Below are 15,849 nucleotides of genomic sequence, written 5' to 3'. Positions count from 1 at the left end.
CTGGTTTACTTCTGCCTGTGTCTGCCCCCACATTTCACTAAATAGCATGAAGTGCTGCTCCGGAGGCACCCCCTACTGTCCCGGGGTGACCGAGTGTTTGGGGAGGCCTCTGTCCAGTCGCCTCTGCGGATGGCTGGCCTGGGTGTGCCTGTGGACTTAAACGTGCTACTGATGTGTTTTTCCCTGTTCCCAGCAGAGAGCTCCGAGGAGGAAGACGCCCCGTCATTCGCACCTTCCAGCTCAGTTGATGGCAATAACACGGACTCGGAGTTTGAAAAAGGCCTCAAGCACAAGGCTAAGAATCCTGAGCCTCAGAAAACTGCGGCCCCTGTCAAGGACGAGTATGAGTTCGACGAGGATGACGAGCAGGACAGAGTCCCTCCAGTGGACGACAAACACTTACTGAAAAAGGATTACAGGAAAGAGACAAAGTCAAATAGCTTCATTTCTATACCCAAAATGGAAGTGAAAAGTTACACTAAAAATAACACAATTGCACCAAAGAAAGCGACTCATCGCATCTTGTCAGACACGTCAGACGAGGATGTCGGTGTTCCGGTGGGGACAGGGGAGAAACTGAGGCTCTCGGCCCACTCGGCATTGCCCGGTAACAAAATGAGGGAGCCTCCCAGCTCAAAGCAGCAGAAGGAAAAGAATAAAGTGAAAAAGAAGCGGAAGAAAGAGCCGAAAGGCAAAGAAGTACGTTTTGGGAAAAGGAGCGACAAGTTCTGTTCTTCTGAGTCAGAGAGCCAGTCCTCGGAGAGCGGTGGGGATGACGGCGACTCAGTGGGCAGCCCCGGCCGCCTGAAGGAGTCCCCGCTGGTGCTGAGGGACCCCGCGCTGTTCAGCTCCCTGTCGGCCTCCTCCAGTTCATCGCTGGGGAGCTGCACCACCCAGAAGCATAACCCCAGCCACACAGACCAGCACACCAAGCACTGGCGGACAGACAATTGGAAGGCCGTTTCCTCTCCCGCCTGGTCAGAGGCCAGCTCTTTATCAGACTCCACGAGGACGAGACTGACAAGTGAGTCTGATGGCTCCTCCGAGGGCTCCAGCGTGGAGTCACTGAAGCCAGTGAGGCGGAAGCGGGAGCCTCGGAGGCGGGGCGGCCTGCAGAGCGGGCTGCCTGACAAGAGGACCCCCTTTCCCTGCAGTGTGGATGGCGCTGTCCCCAAGCTGGACAAGGAGGGGAAAGTGGTCAAGAAACACAAAACAAAGCACAGACACAGGACCAAGGAGAAGGGCGCCTGTGCTGCTGGCCAGGAGCTCAAGCTGAAGAGCTTCACTTACGAGTACGAGGACTGCAAGCAGAGGCCGGACAAGGCGATCCTGCTAGACAGCGACGTCTGCGCTGACAGCAAAGTAAAAGCCTCGAGGCACGACCGAGAGCATGCGAGGCGGGAGGAGCGGCTCGGCAGGGCGCGGCCAGAGGAGAAAGAGTGGCTCTTCAAGGACGAGGTGCTGAAGGCCCCCAGAGATGAAAGGCCCCCAAAAAGAGGCAAGGAAACGAGCAGGGGTGGGAGCCGGCCGCTCCGAGAAGACAAGGACCGCGCAAACAGGGCCGAGAGGGAGAAGCCGGCAAAGGAGAAGTCCCCGAGAGAGGAGAAACTGAGGCTCCACAAAGAGGAAAGAAAGAGGAAGTCTAGAGACAGGACCTCAAAGCTAGAGAAAAAGAATGATTTCAAAGAGGACAAAATTCCAAAAGAGAAGGAGAAGACCTTCAAAGAAGATAAACTCAAACGAGAAAAAGTTTACCAGGAAGACCCTACGTTTGACGAGTATTGTAACAAAAATCAGTTTTTGGAGAATGAAGATACCAAATTTAGCCTTTCTGATGATCAGCAAGACAGGTGGTTTTCTGATCTGTCAGATTCCTCCTTTGATTTCAAGGGGGAGGACAGCTGGGACTCGCCTGTGACCGACTACAGGGACCTTAAAAATGAGTCTGTGGCCAGGCTGATCTTGGAAACGGTGAAAGAGGACAAGGAGAAGAAGCGGGAAGGCAAACCCCGGGAGAAGCGGGGCGACCGAGATGCCCCCCTCAGGAAGAGGGACAGGGATGGCCTGGACAGGACCTCTGAGAAGAGGAGAGACGCAGCCGAGAAGCACAAGGGAGTCCCCAGCTGTCCCCCAGAGAAGGACAAAAAGCGGCGGGAGTCTGCTGAGGGCGGGCGGGAGCGCAGGGATGGCAGGGTCAGGCCCGAGGACATGCACCGGGAGGACCCCAGAGAGCAGGGTGGCGAGGGCGGCCTCAGGGACAGGCCGGACTGCGACTGTGGGAAGGGCCTGGAGCCTTGGGAGCGGCACCATGCCACCAGGGACAAGGAGAAGAGGGAGAGGCCGAAGTCAGAGAGGGCGCGGGACAAGGCCGGCGACAAGGACCGGGGCGAGAAGTCTACCCTTGAGAAATGCCCAAAGGACAAGGAGCTGGACAAGTGTTTTAAGGAGAAAAGAGATGCTAAGGAAAAGCATAAAGACAGAGAGAGGAAAGCATCTCTTGACCAAGTCAAAGAAAAGAGGGAGAAGAGTTTCGCTGGGATTACCCCAGAGGACTTCTCAGAGAGAAAAGACGAGAAAAAGGGGAAAGAGAAAAGCTGGTACATCGCAGACATATTCACAGATGAAAGCGAGGACGAGAAGATCGATTACCCAGCCAGCGGGCTCAAGGCCGCGGAGCCCGGCGACGGGCAGACAGAGCGGGATGACGGGCGGGAGCTGCCGCCCCCCGACAGAGCCCGGAAGCACTCGGCCGAGCGGCAGCACGCGGACAAGCAGAGGGACCGGGAGCTCAGGGAGAAGAGGAAGGAGAAGGGGGCCACGGAGGCGGGGAGGGACAAGAGGGAAAAGGCCCTCGAGAAGCACAGAGACAAGAAGGACAAAGAGCCGGCCGAGAGGCACAAGGACAGGAGGGAGCGCGCCCTGGCCGACGCCCCCCAGGAGAAGAGGGGCAGGCAGAGGCCTCCCGAGAGAGCGGAGAGGAAGCCCTCGGCCGAGGACAAGGCCAGGAGCCGGCACAGGGAGCGGCCGGACCGGGAGCACTGCCGAGACAAGAGGGCGCCGCGGAGCAGCGAGGGGGAGAGGAGCCTGCTGGAGAAGCTGGAGGCGGAGGCCCTGCACGGGTTCCGGGAGGACGCCGACGACAGGGGCAGCGAGGCGTCGTCGGACAGCTTCGTGGACCGAGGGCCGGAGCCCGGCCTGAGCGCCCTCCTGGAGGCGTCCCTTACCGACGCCCTGGAGGAGAGGCCCAGGGACAAGGAGAGGCACCGGCACTCGTCGTCCTCCTCCAAGAAGAGCCACGACCGGGAGAGGGGCAAGAAGGAGAAGAAGGAGCGGGCGGAGGAGCCCAGGGACGCGGGCGGCAGGAGGGGCTCCGGCCAGTGCGAGAAGGGCCTCCCGGAGGCCGATGCCGGCGGTGCCCCCTACAACACGAGAGCCGACGTGGAAGACGAGCCGGATAGAGCCGGTGAGTTGTTCTCTGCTGAGAGGAGAGAGAAGAACGACTCTGACAGAGAGCCTTCCAAGAAGGCAGAAAAGGAGCTGAAGCCTTACGGGTCCGGCGCCGTCAGCGCCCCGAAGGAGAAGAGGAGGAGGGAGCGGCACCGGGAGCGGTGGCGGGACGAGAAGGAGAAGCCCAGGGACAGGCCCGGGGACGGGCTCCCGAGGCACAGGGACAAGGACACCCCTCCAGGCCCTTCCAAAGACAAGTGCAGGGATGAAAGCCTGAGACCCAACGAGGCCAGACCGAAGGAGAAGTTCAGGGAAAACCCAGAGAGAGAAAAGGGCGACGTGACGAAGGCGAGCAATGGCACGGACAGGCCGCTGCCCTCCAGAGACCCGGGCAGGAGAGATGGCCGGCCCCGGGAGAAGCTCCTCGGTGATGGCGACCTCATGATGACCAGCTTCGAGAGGATGCTCTCCCAGAAGGACCTGGAGATTGAGGAAAGGCACAAACGGCACAAGGAGAGGATGAAGCAGATGGAGAAGATGCGGCACAGGTCTGGAGACCCTCGGCTCAAGGAGCGGGCAAGGCTGGCTGAGGATGCACGCAAGCGGGGGGATGGCCCCCCGAGGAAGACGCTGGGGCTGGACCCTGCCCCGAAAGACAGGAAGCCCAAGGACCCGCTGCCAGCCGCTGAGAGCAAGCCCCAGCCGGGACCTGCCGTGGATGCCAGGGACTGGGTGGCCGGCCCTCACATGAAAGAGGCCTTGCCTGCTTCCCCAAGGCCTGACCAGAGCCGGCCCACCGGGGTTCCCACCCCCGCGTCCGTGGTGTCCTGCCCCAGCTACGAGGAGGCCATGCACACACCCAGGACCCCATCCTGCAGCGCCGACGACTACACTGACCTTGTGTTTGACTGCCCGGACCCCCAGCCTGCCTCCAGCACGCCCACCAGCGCCTGCTCCCCTTCCTTTTTCGACAGGTTCTCCATGGCAGCAGGCGGGATTTCGGAAACCCCCGGTCAGACACCCACAAGGCCGCCGTGCACGAGCCTTTACCGTTCCATCTCTGTTGACATCAGGAGGACCCCCGAAGAAGAATTCAGCATTGGGGACAAGCTCTTCCGACAGCAGAGCATGCCCGCCACGTCCAGTTACGACTCACCAGGGCAGCACTTGGAGGACAAGGCCCCTGGGCCCCCAGGTCCTGCCGAGAAGTTGGCCTGCTTGTCTCCAGGGTATTACTCGCCAGACTATGGTGTCCCTTCCCCCAGAGCAGATGCTCTTCACTGCCCACCGGCTGTGGTCACCATCACCCCCTCCCCAGAGGGCGCCTTCTCTGGGTTACAAGCAAAGTCCCCTCCTCACAGGGAGGAGCCGTCGGCCCCATCCATGGAGGGAGCCCTGCCCCCCGACTTGGGCCTTCCACTGGATGCCACAGAGGACCAGCAGGCCACTGCGGCCATCATCCCCCCTGAGCCCAGCTACCTGGAGCCCCTGGAGGAGGGCCCTTTCAGCACAGTCATCACCGAGGAGCCTGTCGGGTGGGCACATGCCACCACCTCGGAGCAGGGCCTCTGTGCCGGCCTCATCGGGAGTGCCCCCGAGAACCCTGTCAACTGGCCAGTGGGGCCAGAGCTTCTGCTTAAGTCTCCACAGAGATTCCCAGAGTCCCCGAAACATTTCTGCCCTGCTGAGTCCCTCCACCCTGCAGCCCCAGGGCCTTTTGGTGCCACGGAACCCCCTTTCGCAGTCTCCCCTGTCTCATATCCTCTGTCGGTGGCCGAGCCGGGACTCGAGGACATCAAAGATGCTACCGCGGTGGAAGCAGCCCCAGCCACCATCCCCACTTCGGAAGAGCCAGGCCCCTTCACTCCCTCCTCCAGGCTGGAGGCCTTCTTCAGTGACTGCAAGCCCCTCCCGGACACGCCCCCTGACCCACCACCCGAGCCTGCATGTATGACCATCACGCAGGCAGAGGCTCTGGGGCCCCTGGAAAACAGCTTCCTGGAAAACGGTCCCAACCTGTCGGCCCTGGGCCCAGTGGAGCCTGGGCCCTGGCCAGACGCCTTTACCACCTCAGAGGACGACTTGGACCTGGGACCTTTTTCACTGCCAGAGCTTCCTCTTCAAACGAAAGAGGTTTCTGACATCCAAGCAGAGCCTGTAGAAGAGAGTCCCCTTGTCCCTGTAGGAAATGCCCCCACAGGGGCCCCCCCAGTCCTCGACAGTGGGGAGGTCGTGGCATCAGCTGCTGAGGAGCCACTGGCAGTGCCCCCTGACCAGGTGGCCACCCAGCTCCCCGCAGAGCCTGAGACCTCAGAGGAACTGCAACCAGACGTGGTGCTGGAAGCCACAGGGGAGGCCAGGGTCGCGACAGAGGGGAGGGCCCCTGAGGACACGGACTTTGGTGTGGGGCCCACACCTGTTTTGGAGCAGTGCCTGTCAGGGAGTGTAGATGAGGCCCAGGGCCAGGACCCCCTGGCCACACCCCTCAGCGCCCCAGACCCCGCCATGGATGGCTTGGCACAGGCCTGTGTGGCAGACGGGGCCGGCCCCAATGACAGTGCTGGGCTTGAGGTGCCTCCAGGCAGTGTGCAGCCTGAAGCAGCAGAACCGGAACCCAAGCCCCCAGCCGAAGCCCCAAAGGCCCCCAGAGTGGAGGAGGTCCCGCAGCGCATGACCAGGACCCGGGCCCAGATGCTGGCCAACCAGCACAGGCAGAGTGCATCCCCCTCCGAGAGGGAGCCTGTGCCCACCCCAGCCTCCAGGGCCAAGGGCCGCGGCTCCGAGGAGGAGGACCCACAAGCCCAGCATCCACGGAAGCGCCGCCTCCAGCGCTCCAGCCAGCAGCCACCGCCCCCCAGCACGTCCACGAGGCAGACGCGGGAGGTGATCCAGCAGACACTGGCCGCCATCGTGGATGCCATCAAGCTGGATGCCATTGAGCCCTACCACAGCGACCGCTCCAACCCGTACTTTGAGTACTTGCAGATCAGGAAGAAGATCGAGGAGAAGCGGAAGATCCTGTGCTATATCAGCCCACAGGCCCCCCAGTGCTATGCCGAGTACGTCACCTACACGGGCTCCTACCTCCTGGACGGCAAGCCGCTCAGCAAGCTGCACATTCCCGTGGTGAGTGCTGCTTTGCAGACTGGAGCCCGAGGCATGTGCCCACAGGCCCATGCCATCCTGTCCTTCATCCAGGGCAGCCTGTCTGGTACCTCCCCCAGTCACTGTGTGCCCTGCTGACCTGGGGCTGCCCTCCTCACCATCCCCCGGCACACCTGCCAGCTCAGTCCCTGCCCCCACCCCTCAGCAGCCTGAGGCCTGACGCCAGTCCTGCACCTCGACCCTGAACCTCTGCACACCTCTGTCCTGGTGCCCAGTGGCCCGGTTGCTGCCCCAAGGCCAGGCCTTGGCTCTCAGCACATGGGAGCCCTAAGCAACCCTGGCATCATCCACCTCCTCGAAAAGCGCTCTTCCTTGGGCTTTCGGGCCTCCCCCATCCACCCCTTCCCTTGGTGTCTCACTCCCCAAGGACCCAGTGACCCTGTGTCTGTTGTGACGCATCCCAACCCCTCCCTGTCCTGCTCCCATCTGGGGGTAATACATCCCCCGTGGCCTCTGCCTGAGGTGGGTTCCTCTTCCTCCTTGCCCCTAGGGTCTGTCCTTAGCACAGTGGGCAAGGGTGTTCTCTCTCAGTTGGGCCAGACACAGGGGCCAGGTGGCCTCTTCTCAGCAGCCCAGGCTGCCCCAGCAGGCCCAGTCCACCTGGCCTCCTTGGGCCTAAAGGACCCTGGCTCAGGTTTGTTCACACCCTAGAAGTGACCGTCCCACCCCCTGAGGAAAAGCCAGGACATTGTCTGTTGTGTCCCTTAGGCCCAAAACGGCCTGGTCACAGCTGGTGTGTGAATGCTGGGCAGGATGAGCCGACCGCCAGGGCCTGGGGAAGGGCCAGCATGCTGCCAACCCAGCCAATGTTGGAGGGGGCTTCCCATCCTCAGGACGGCCCCCCGTGGAGGCGGCGTGTGCACTGCTGTCAGCCCTGGGTGTTCCGAAAGGTGCTGTCTGCTGGCTCTCTACCAGGCCGAAGCTCACAGGGACTGACCCCAGCCTCCTGGGTGAGGAGCCACTCTGGAGTCAGTCCCAGAGAGCAGGGGAAATGGGGCGTGGCTTCCTGGGTCGCCCCCCCAAACCCCTCCCTTCCCGTGCTGTGCAGCCCTTCTGGGGAGGGAGTCAAAGACATCCTCTTGTTTGGCCTAACATTTCTGCTCACTGAGATGTTTGCTTGCTTAAACTTTAGTTACCAAAACAGAATGCCATGGCCACCACGGGAAGCCAGTGTACTCCTACCCCCAGGGCTCCCTGTGGGAGCATCTCTTCTGTTCTGGGACCCATTATTCTAGAAAGGAGCTCTGTGGGGAGCCCCTAGTCTCACCAGGAGGGGCATGGGGCCCAAGCAGCCTGATGACCCGGGCCTTGTGGGTCTCGTCCTGGCACTTTGTCTTGCGATTAAGTGAAAGGAGTTGGAATGGTGGTACTTTAAAAACCCTTGTTGCCAGAGGACTCTGAATACCTGCTGCTCTGACTGGTGGCCCCCCTCCCCCTGGCGCTACCTACATGCAGCCCACCTGGACATCCTGGGGAGGTGCACCCAGTGGCTGGGCTGTCCAGGCAGAGGGGACAAGCAGGGCTCCCCTGGAGAGCATGGCTAGAAGTTTCAAGCTTGGTGTTCGGAGCTAATTTTAGGCAGGCAGGAAAGGTGAGGGAGCACTGCGTGTGTGCCCCTCGCAGGGCGTCCCCGACCATTGTCCCCGGGTCTCCTGGGCTGTGGTGCATCCCTGCCCCCGGGTTTGGTCTCATGTCTGCATCTGGCAAGAACCCACAGCTGAGATGGAGGCCCAGGTGTCCCTGGTGGTGTTCCCACGCTCTGGCCTTCCTGTGCACCGCTCCTGCCCTGCCCTTCCTCCAGGCACGCCCTGCTTCCCCCGACTTTAGCCCCAGGTCACTCCTGGGGTGCCAGCCTTGGGCTCACTTTCCATTTTCCCTTCCCCCCCAAGTCTACTCCTGGAGGCACCTCAGCCCGCAGGTTTCGACCTGCCATTGATGACCGTTTTTACTTGGTGTGAGTTGCTGGGGTCTCGCCGCTGCGAGCTGGCCCCCCACCCCCCACCCCCCAGCCAGCCCCTCCTGTGACCACCCTTTTCTGGGCCCACCAGCATCCCTTCTGGGGGGACAGTGTTCAGAGTCCAGGTCCTGGGTCATGTGCCTGCGGCTGGGGACCCTCGCTCGGTACCTCCTCCCCAAGGGAGGCCGGTGCTGGCCATTCACACCTGGAGTCCGCGTCCCAGCGCTGGGTCAGGACTGCCCTTGGCAGGTGGCGCTTTTCCAGAGTGACTCAGCCGAGCTGCCGCCTCGCCAACTGCCTGGAAACAGCTGGCTCGGTTGTCAAGTCGTGTTCCGTTTGGCGCCTGCAACCCAGTTGGGTGAATGATTTTATTTAGGGGAACGTGAAATGAGCTGCCGATAAACAGCCCAGTTCCGCCCCCCACGCGCGTCTCATGAGACAGCCCAGCACGTGCGTTTCGTGCCTGGAGGTGGCAGTGCGGACGCCCCTCCGACTTGCTCTTCCTTTCCCGCCGTCTCTGGACCCACCGACGTCTTTCCCCCGTCGCCGGGCTCCGGGCGGTGGCGTGTTTCGCTCGACCTTTGCTGCCTGCGGGCATCCGGCGGTCCCCGCGCAATTACCTGGCACGGCCGTTTCCGCGGGACCGGAGGCGCCTCCGGGGCTGTGGGGCAGTGTTCCCGGCGCCTCTGACCCTCTCTCCCCTCTGACTGCAGATCGCCCCCCCGCCCTCCCTGGCGGAGCCCCTGAAGGAGCTGTTCAAGCAGCAGGAGGCCGTGCGGGGGAAGCTGCGCCTGCAGCACTCGATCGAGCGGGTGAGGGAGCCGGGCGGGGCGGGGGCGGGGCGGGGCGGAGCCGGGGGCGGGGCGGGGCGGGGGGCGGGGCGGGGGCGGAGCCGGGCCGCGCTGCTGGCCCGGGTCCGCCTCCGCTCACCCAGCTCCCCCTGCAGGAAAAGCTGATCGTCTCCTGCGAACAGGAGATCCTGCGCGTGCACTGCAGGGCGGCGAGGACCATCGCGAACCAGGCCGTGCCGTTCAGTGCCTGCACCATGCTGCTGGACTCGGAGGTCTACAACATGCCTCTGGAGAGCCAGGTTGGTGGCCGCCCACCGGGCGCCTCGCCCGTTTGCCAGGAAGGGCTTGTTCGGCTCCAGCTGCGCACGCAGGCCGCGGATGGGAAACGCTGTATCCCACAAACCCCGGCCCCGTGTCGTGAGCAAGCCGCAGGGGTCAGGGCAGGCTTGCGGGCCCCTAGGTTAGGAGGGGCCTGCCGGTCCGGGGCAGGCAGGGCTTCGGGGCCCAGAGCCTGCGCGCGGTTACACACAGTTTGCCGGGACTGCTCTCCAGAGCAGCCCGGTCCTTGCCTGCCTTCTCTGGGTTGGGGGTGGAGGCAGCAGGACTGCTCCTACTGGAGCCCAGTGCCCTGTCTCTGAGTGGTCCCATCTGCTGGCCACCCCCAGCCTCGGGCATTTGCAAGTTCCCATGACCTGCCCGTGCCCATGTCTGGGGCAGAACATGCACACAGTGGGCCATTGAGCCTCCAGTCTGAGAGGCCAGATGTGCTAGGTTTTACTCCACAGTTGACCGTCTTTCCCAGCAACCATGTGACGGTGTGTGTCATCCTGGGCCTGCCCTGTGCCCCAGCCCTTACAGCAGATGCCCTCAGGGTCTGGAATGAGCTGATGCTCTGGGCTCACTGCCCTACCAGTGACCCCTGGAGTTCTGAGCAGCATTCCCAGCTGGCCACGTGGTGATGTACAGTGGGTTAGTGGTTTTTAGTTAAAACCTCTTCTTTATTAGTGGGGTGACATTTTCCATTCACTTAACGTACAGTCTGTGAGAATAAATAGTCAAGACTCTGCCCACTTAACACACTGTGCATAACAGGTGTTTTTCTAAAACAAGAACATTTCTTGACAAAATATTTGGAGACTAAAACAATTACTTCAGGGGTTGAGTTTTGAAAGTTTTGCCCTTTGCATCTAAAAAATCAAGAAAATGTGCCGATCCTGGGATTTCTGAGCGACTTCTGGATGCCAAGGAGCGACTAGGCCTCAGGCTGCAGCCTCCTACCCTCATGTATCTCTGGGTGGGGCCTGGGCTCGGCCTTCGGGTGATCATGTGGGCTGTGTCCTGTGTTCTGCTTGGCACGGCGGCCACCCTGACTCCCAGAGGCCCAGCAAGCCCAGACAGCACTGGCCTCCTGCTTCAGTTTCTCTGCCTCCCTCCTGTGGCACCCTGCTTGTCAGCCACAGCCCCCTGCTGTGCATAGGGGCAGGGCCAGGGCCAGGAGGCTGGCCCTCTGCTACCGCAGGCCTCAGACTGCGGCTTTCTCAAAGACAAAGTTTGCTTTGTTTTCGTAAACAGAAGAAACTGAAGCAAATGCCATCGCTGGCTTTACCATGTGCCTTCATGTGAATCCTGAGGACATGGTAGAGGCCAGAGGGTACCCCATTCCTGCCCTCGGATCATAGTGCACATGTGGGAAGCCCTTGTTGGGGCCCCACGTCAACCCCGGGTGGCTCCATTACAGACAGTACTGCACGCAGCCTCCCAGGAGCGTCATCAAAGCTACTTGGGGAGGGGCGGGCTGTCTATCCCAAACACAACTGCAGCACTTGGGGACTTGAGCACTGTGCGGCCTGCCTTCTCCGAGCCTCCCTGCCCTGTCAAACGCCCACATTCGGTGTTCCCCCAGGGCGATGAGAACAAGTCGGTGCGTGACCGCTTCAACGCCCGCCAGTTCATCTCCTGGCTGCAGGATGTGGACGACAAGTATGACCGCATGAAGGTGAGCGCACCCACACCACGGGAGCCTGGGCCTGAGGGCCGCTCCTGGGCCCTGAGTTTAAAGGTGGTAGGTTGACACTCAGTCCAGCTGATCCTTTGAGGAGCTGAGGTCTCCCTGCCCTCAGAGTGCCCTCCCTCCTGTCCAGGTGTGTGGGGAGCGGCTCCTGGCACCAGCTGGTGGTCAGGCCTCTGTGGGACCCCACCTTGAGCCCTCCTCAAAGGCCACAGCTCGCGCCCATCACCTCTGCTCCAATGTGCTGACTGGGGCAGCAGGCCACAGGAGGGGTGGGAGCTAGAATAGCAAGTAAGCAGCAAGCCCTTGTCACCAACCAGAATGCGTGCTGATGGGGACGCGCCAGTTACATTTGATGCCCGGAGGTCAGTGCCTCCTGAAGCTGCAGGGCCTGTGGCTATACGTGCCACTCCTGAGGGCTGTGAGCTGTGGAGGGGCCCAGAGCCCCCAACCCTACCCGGGGCCCTGACCTCGATGACCCGGGACCAGGGTGCCCTGGCAGTGCGCGCAGAGAGCATGAGCCCACGTGGCATCCCAGTCCGGCCGTGACACAGGTGCCGGTGTGCAGAGGCACCATCGTGGCTTCCCACCCACCCGCCCTCCGAGCCTGCGGGGAACTGCAGTGGAGACGTCCCTATGAAAGGAAGAATTAGGAGCTTCTTCATGTGCAGAGAACATACAAGACAACGAGATAAAGGGTGGACAGAACAAGAAATCAGTGCAGCGTATAGAGGCCGCGCCCCGGAGACGACACAGGCACTCTGCACAGAAGGGCACCGTGGCCACTTGTTTCAGAATCAAAGATAAACAGGCTCCTGTTGGGCCTCCCCACACTGTGGCCCTGGGCCTGTTACCGACCAGTGTTCACGGTGTTTCGGCCGTACAGCCTAACAAGGTCACCTCAGGCATTTAAAATTCAGAGATGGGGACAAACGTGTTCATTGGAAGAGTCAGTCGGACGGAAGCCTGTCAGTTAAAGTTCAGTGATGAAGTCTGGCACCCGGAGGTGGAGGGTGGCAGGGCGTGCCCCTCCACGTAGTGCACCCGAGCACTTCAGTGCGTCGAGGGCTTGAGCCCATCCTGAGGGTCCAGCACGTGCTGAGACGGGGAGGCATGGCTGCTGCACTGTGGCCATTTCCAAGGACTGAGGATGGAAGGCCATTAGTCCTCCCGCGAACACACTTGTTTTAAATGGAGTCATTTTAAAGCCAGTCAGACCTTGTGATTCCACCCTGAACACCTGCACATGTCTGAGAAAGACGGTCTTCCCACAGCCACCATGATGTTGTCAAATGCCATTAGCCCTGAGTGTGGTCTACCTCCTGGCCACGCTTTATCTCCAGACTGAGCCGGACCCACAGCTGCCTGCCTCCCCTTTCAGGGATCTGGTCAGGCATCAACTTTCTACCTACTTAATATGAGATGCGTGTGCAGTATACTAACTATAGCCGTTCCTGTCCCTTAGGGCCTGTAAATCATGCCCCCTGAAGAGCAACCATCTTAACACCAGGCCCTAGATGACCCTTTTTAAAAAGTGCACTTTTAAAGGCATAATTTCTGTGTAAATAGAGATGAAACCAGTGTCACCAGCTATAAATTAGATCCACTGTAAGTAAAAAACTGAAAAGGAAGCAGTTGATATCCTAATCAGATGCTGTGTGAAACCATGGGGGTGGGGCACAGAGCAGGGGCAGTGTGGACACCCGAAGGGGACACGGCCAGGTGTGAGGAGCCGGGTCAGGCAGCTGCGGTACGGTGCTGGGGGCCGTGCGAGGGGCCGCAGCCAGGGCTCAGCCGGGCCATCCCCTCACGGGGCGGCTGGGGGTGGGCCGGGGTCTTGCGCCGCCCCCCCTCACCCATTGTTTTCCACACAGACGTGTCTCCTGATGCGGCAGCAGCATGAGGCTGCAGCCCTCAATGCCGTGCAGAGGATGGAGTGGCAGCTGAAGGTCCAGGAGCTGGACCCTGCCGGGCACAAGTCCCTGTGTGTGAATGAGGTGCCCTCCTTCTATGTGCCCATGGTTGACGTCAACGACGACTTCGTGCTTCTGCCAGCCTGATGCACAGCAGGACGCCACTTGGGACACAGGCGAGAGCCACGTGCACCTGCCCAGCACTGCTGCCGAGTCTGGGTGTCAGAGGGAGACCTTGTCCCCCGGGTGGGGACAGCCAGGGAGAAGCCCGTGCTTTGCCCCCTGGAGCACAGCTCCTTGATGGCAGCCACTGCAGGAGGACAAGAAGACCACAGGGACGTGGACGTGATGGCTTCAGGATTGGTCTCCAGCCAGCTAGCTGCACGCGCATTTTAGGAGCTGCAGAACAGAGTGTGTTTTTAAAAGTTCTTGTTCCATTCTGATCAACTAAAAATAAAACCAAGGTGTCCACCCACAAACAGTGACCTCCAGGTGGAGGGCAGAGAGTCCACCGCCCTGTAGCCACAGGGCCACTGATGGCCTCAGACTGGGTCTGGGACGCTGTGCTGGGCGAGGGCCTGGCTGCGCCACCCCCCTGCCACTGAGGAACACAAGCTGATTGTGTTTTTAATGGAGTCAAATCCACGTGGTTTGTATATTTTTTTCCTTTATTCTTGGGCATTTTGTTTCTCTTTCTGAGAACATAACTTGAAACACTACAGAGCCAATAATCATATAAAAAGTGTACCGTGAGCTGTACAGTTTTATACACATTCACAATGTACTTTTGCTGCCTTCTAGATAATTTATTTTGCAACACATTACTGCACAGTTGTAAATAACTTATGTACTGTAACATCACTTCAGTTATGTGTAAAGAAATAAATAAATTAACTAAATGCTCTTTGTACATGACAGCCCCTCCCGGGCAGGGCTGGCGTGTGGGCAGCAGGGCAGGGCCACTGAAAAACTCCCATCTGCAGCTTTCCGTCCTCCTAAATTAGTAGCTTTTAATTTTGAAACAAATCGTATTCTGTCCTTTCCTGCCCTCACTAGGGATCAAGGGGCCATCGTCCACTGCTCAGCCCATGGCAGGAAGGAGCCAAGTCCCCACATCCCGGCCCAAGCAGACAGCTGAGGTTTCTCTGCGAAGGTGGCCAAGGGTGGGCACAAAGAGAGGGCCAGGCCCTGGTGCCAGAGGCCCACAGGGATGCCCTGGGGCCTGGCCAACTCTCGCTCCCCAGCTCTGCCTGTTTGTAGGTGACCCTGTGCCAACCTGCACTGCTAACGGACTGCAGCTGGCGTGGGGTCCCCGCTTCAAGAACCCAATAGCTGAACAACAGTTCAGAGGACAAGACCTGGAGGCTTGAGCCCAGGGCGTCCTGGCAGGGGCCAGCTTGCACCCCGAGCGGGCAGGGGGCGAGCCCACCTGGTGGCGTGTGGTGCTGTGGACGGCACGTCGGGCCCCTGGAGTGGCTCTCCTCCCCGTCCCACCCAGACAGCCGGCTCGCCCACACCCAGGGTACTGGAGGGGCCTGCAGGCATGGAGGCGACAGGCCCAGGCAGCAGGAAGTGGGGCACACCTTTGCCTTGCCCACATCCTGGGAGAGCACACTGCACTGGGTGGGGACAGAATAAGAACCCAGTGCACACCCCCAGTGTCCCCAGGCACAGCTCCTGGTGCCCCAACCACACACAGCAGCCTGCCTGAAGTGTGTCCCTGCTGGAGGTATCCTGTGACCATCCTCCCCCTGGTGTGGGTGGGGGACCAGAGAGGGCACAGCGAAGCTCCAGGGTGCATTCTGGGCCTGAGTTTTCCTGACAGACCCCAGAACTGTCGCCACAGTGCTTTCAGGCCCTGCTTCTCCCTCCAGTGTATATTCACCTGCCACTGTCCTCACGCGGGCTCAGCGCCAGCAGCCTCAGGACACAGGACCCCTTGGCCTCTGTGGTGTTTGCAGATGGCAGCCCCACAGCAGCGCCGCTGAGCCCGTCTGTACATACTGGGCACTGCCCCATCATAAACCTCTGCCACAGCAACCAGTGATGGGCGCCCTCTGCTCTGGGGTAGAGATGATGCAGCAGGGCAGGAAATTCTAAGAACAAAGGCTCTGTCCGGTTTTGCTCCCAATCCAGGGTCTAGGCTTGAGGGGTCAAGTTCAGAGCTGTGCCTGGTCTGCAGACTCCTGGCCGCCAGAGCCTGTAGCTGCAGGTGTATCAGGCAGCCCCTGGGAAGGCTGGGGGGTCCTGCCTCTGACACAGTGGGTGCTGACACCCTCGTAACACAAGGCCGCTGCAGACACTACCTGACCCTTTGGCCTTCGGAGGCTCTCGATATCTTATTAGCATCAAAACAAACCAGATGAACCCCCAGTCCCCAGGTGCACCTGGGCCAGTGAACCTGCTTGGATGCAGAGTCCTGGCAGGGTATCCCGGATGAGAAGATGAAAGAAAGCAGGGGCTTTTCCAGAAAAAGAGAAGCTAAGTGCAGACTGCGACCTGGGGGAGCTGAGGCATGTCCAGGAAGAGCCATGAGCCTCCCTCCTCCTGCAGGGAAGGCAGCCTTGG

The 15,849-nt window shown here is 60.6% G+C and overlaps 1 protein-coding gene across 8 annotated transcripts in view; it reads left to right on the top strand.

Annotated features, from left to right (window-relative positions):
- Window positions 1–14,180, top strand: part of ANKRD11 (ankyrin repeat domain containing 11) — a 180,820-nt gene extending 166,640 nt beyond the window's left edge. For 6 of the 8 annotated variants that reach the window (XM_036924279.2, XM_036924278.2, XM_036924281.2 and 3 more), the window contains 5 exons: window positions 194–6,573; window positions 9,283–9,381; window positions 9,516–9,659; window positions 11,264–11,356; window positions 13,243–14,180. In XM_036924279.2, the coding sequence (XP_036780174.2) occupies window positions 194–6,573; window positions 9,283–9,381; window positions 9,516–9,659; window positions 11,264–11,356; window positions 13,243–13,428 (6,902 nt within the window). In that variant the 3' untranslated portion in view covers window positions 13,429–14,180. The remainder of the gene's footprint in view (window positions 1–193; window positions 6,574–9,282; window positions 9,382–9,515; window positions 9,660–11,263; window positions 11,357–13,242) is intronic. The other 2 variants (XM_036924277.2, XM_036924282.2) reach the window with 1 other exon arrangement.
- The last annotated feature ends 1,669 nt before the right edge of the window (window positions 14,181–15,849 follow it).

Source organism: Manis pentadactyla, chromosome 15 (assembly GCF_030020395.1).
Source record: "Manis pentadactyla isolate mManPen7 chromosome 15, mManPen7.hap1, whole genome shotgun sequence".
NCBI lineage: Eukaryota > Metazoa > Chordata > Mammalia > Pholidota > Manidae > Manis > Manis pentadactyla.
This window is presented reverse-complemented; position numbering and strand designations above follow the sequence as displayed.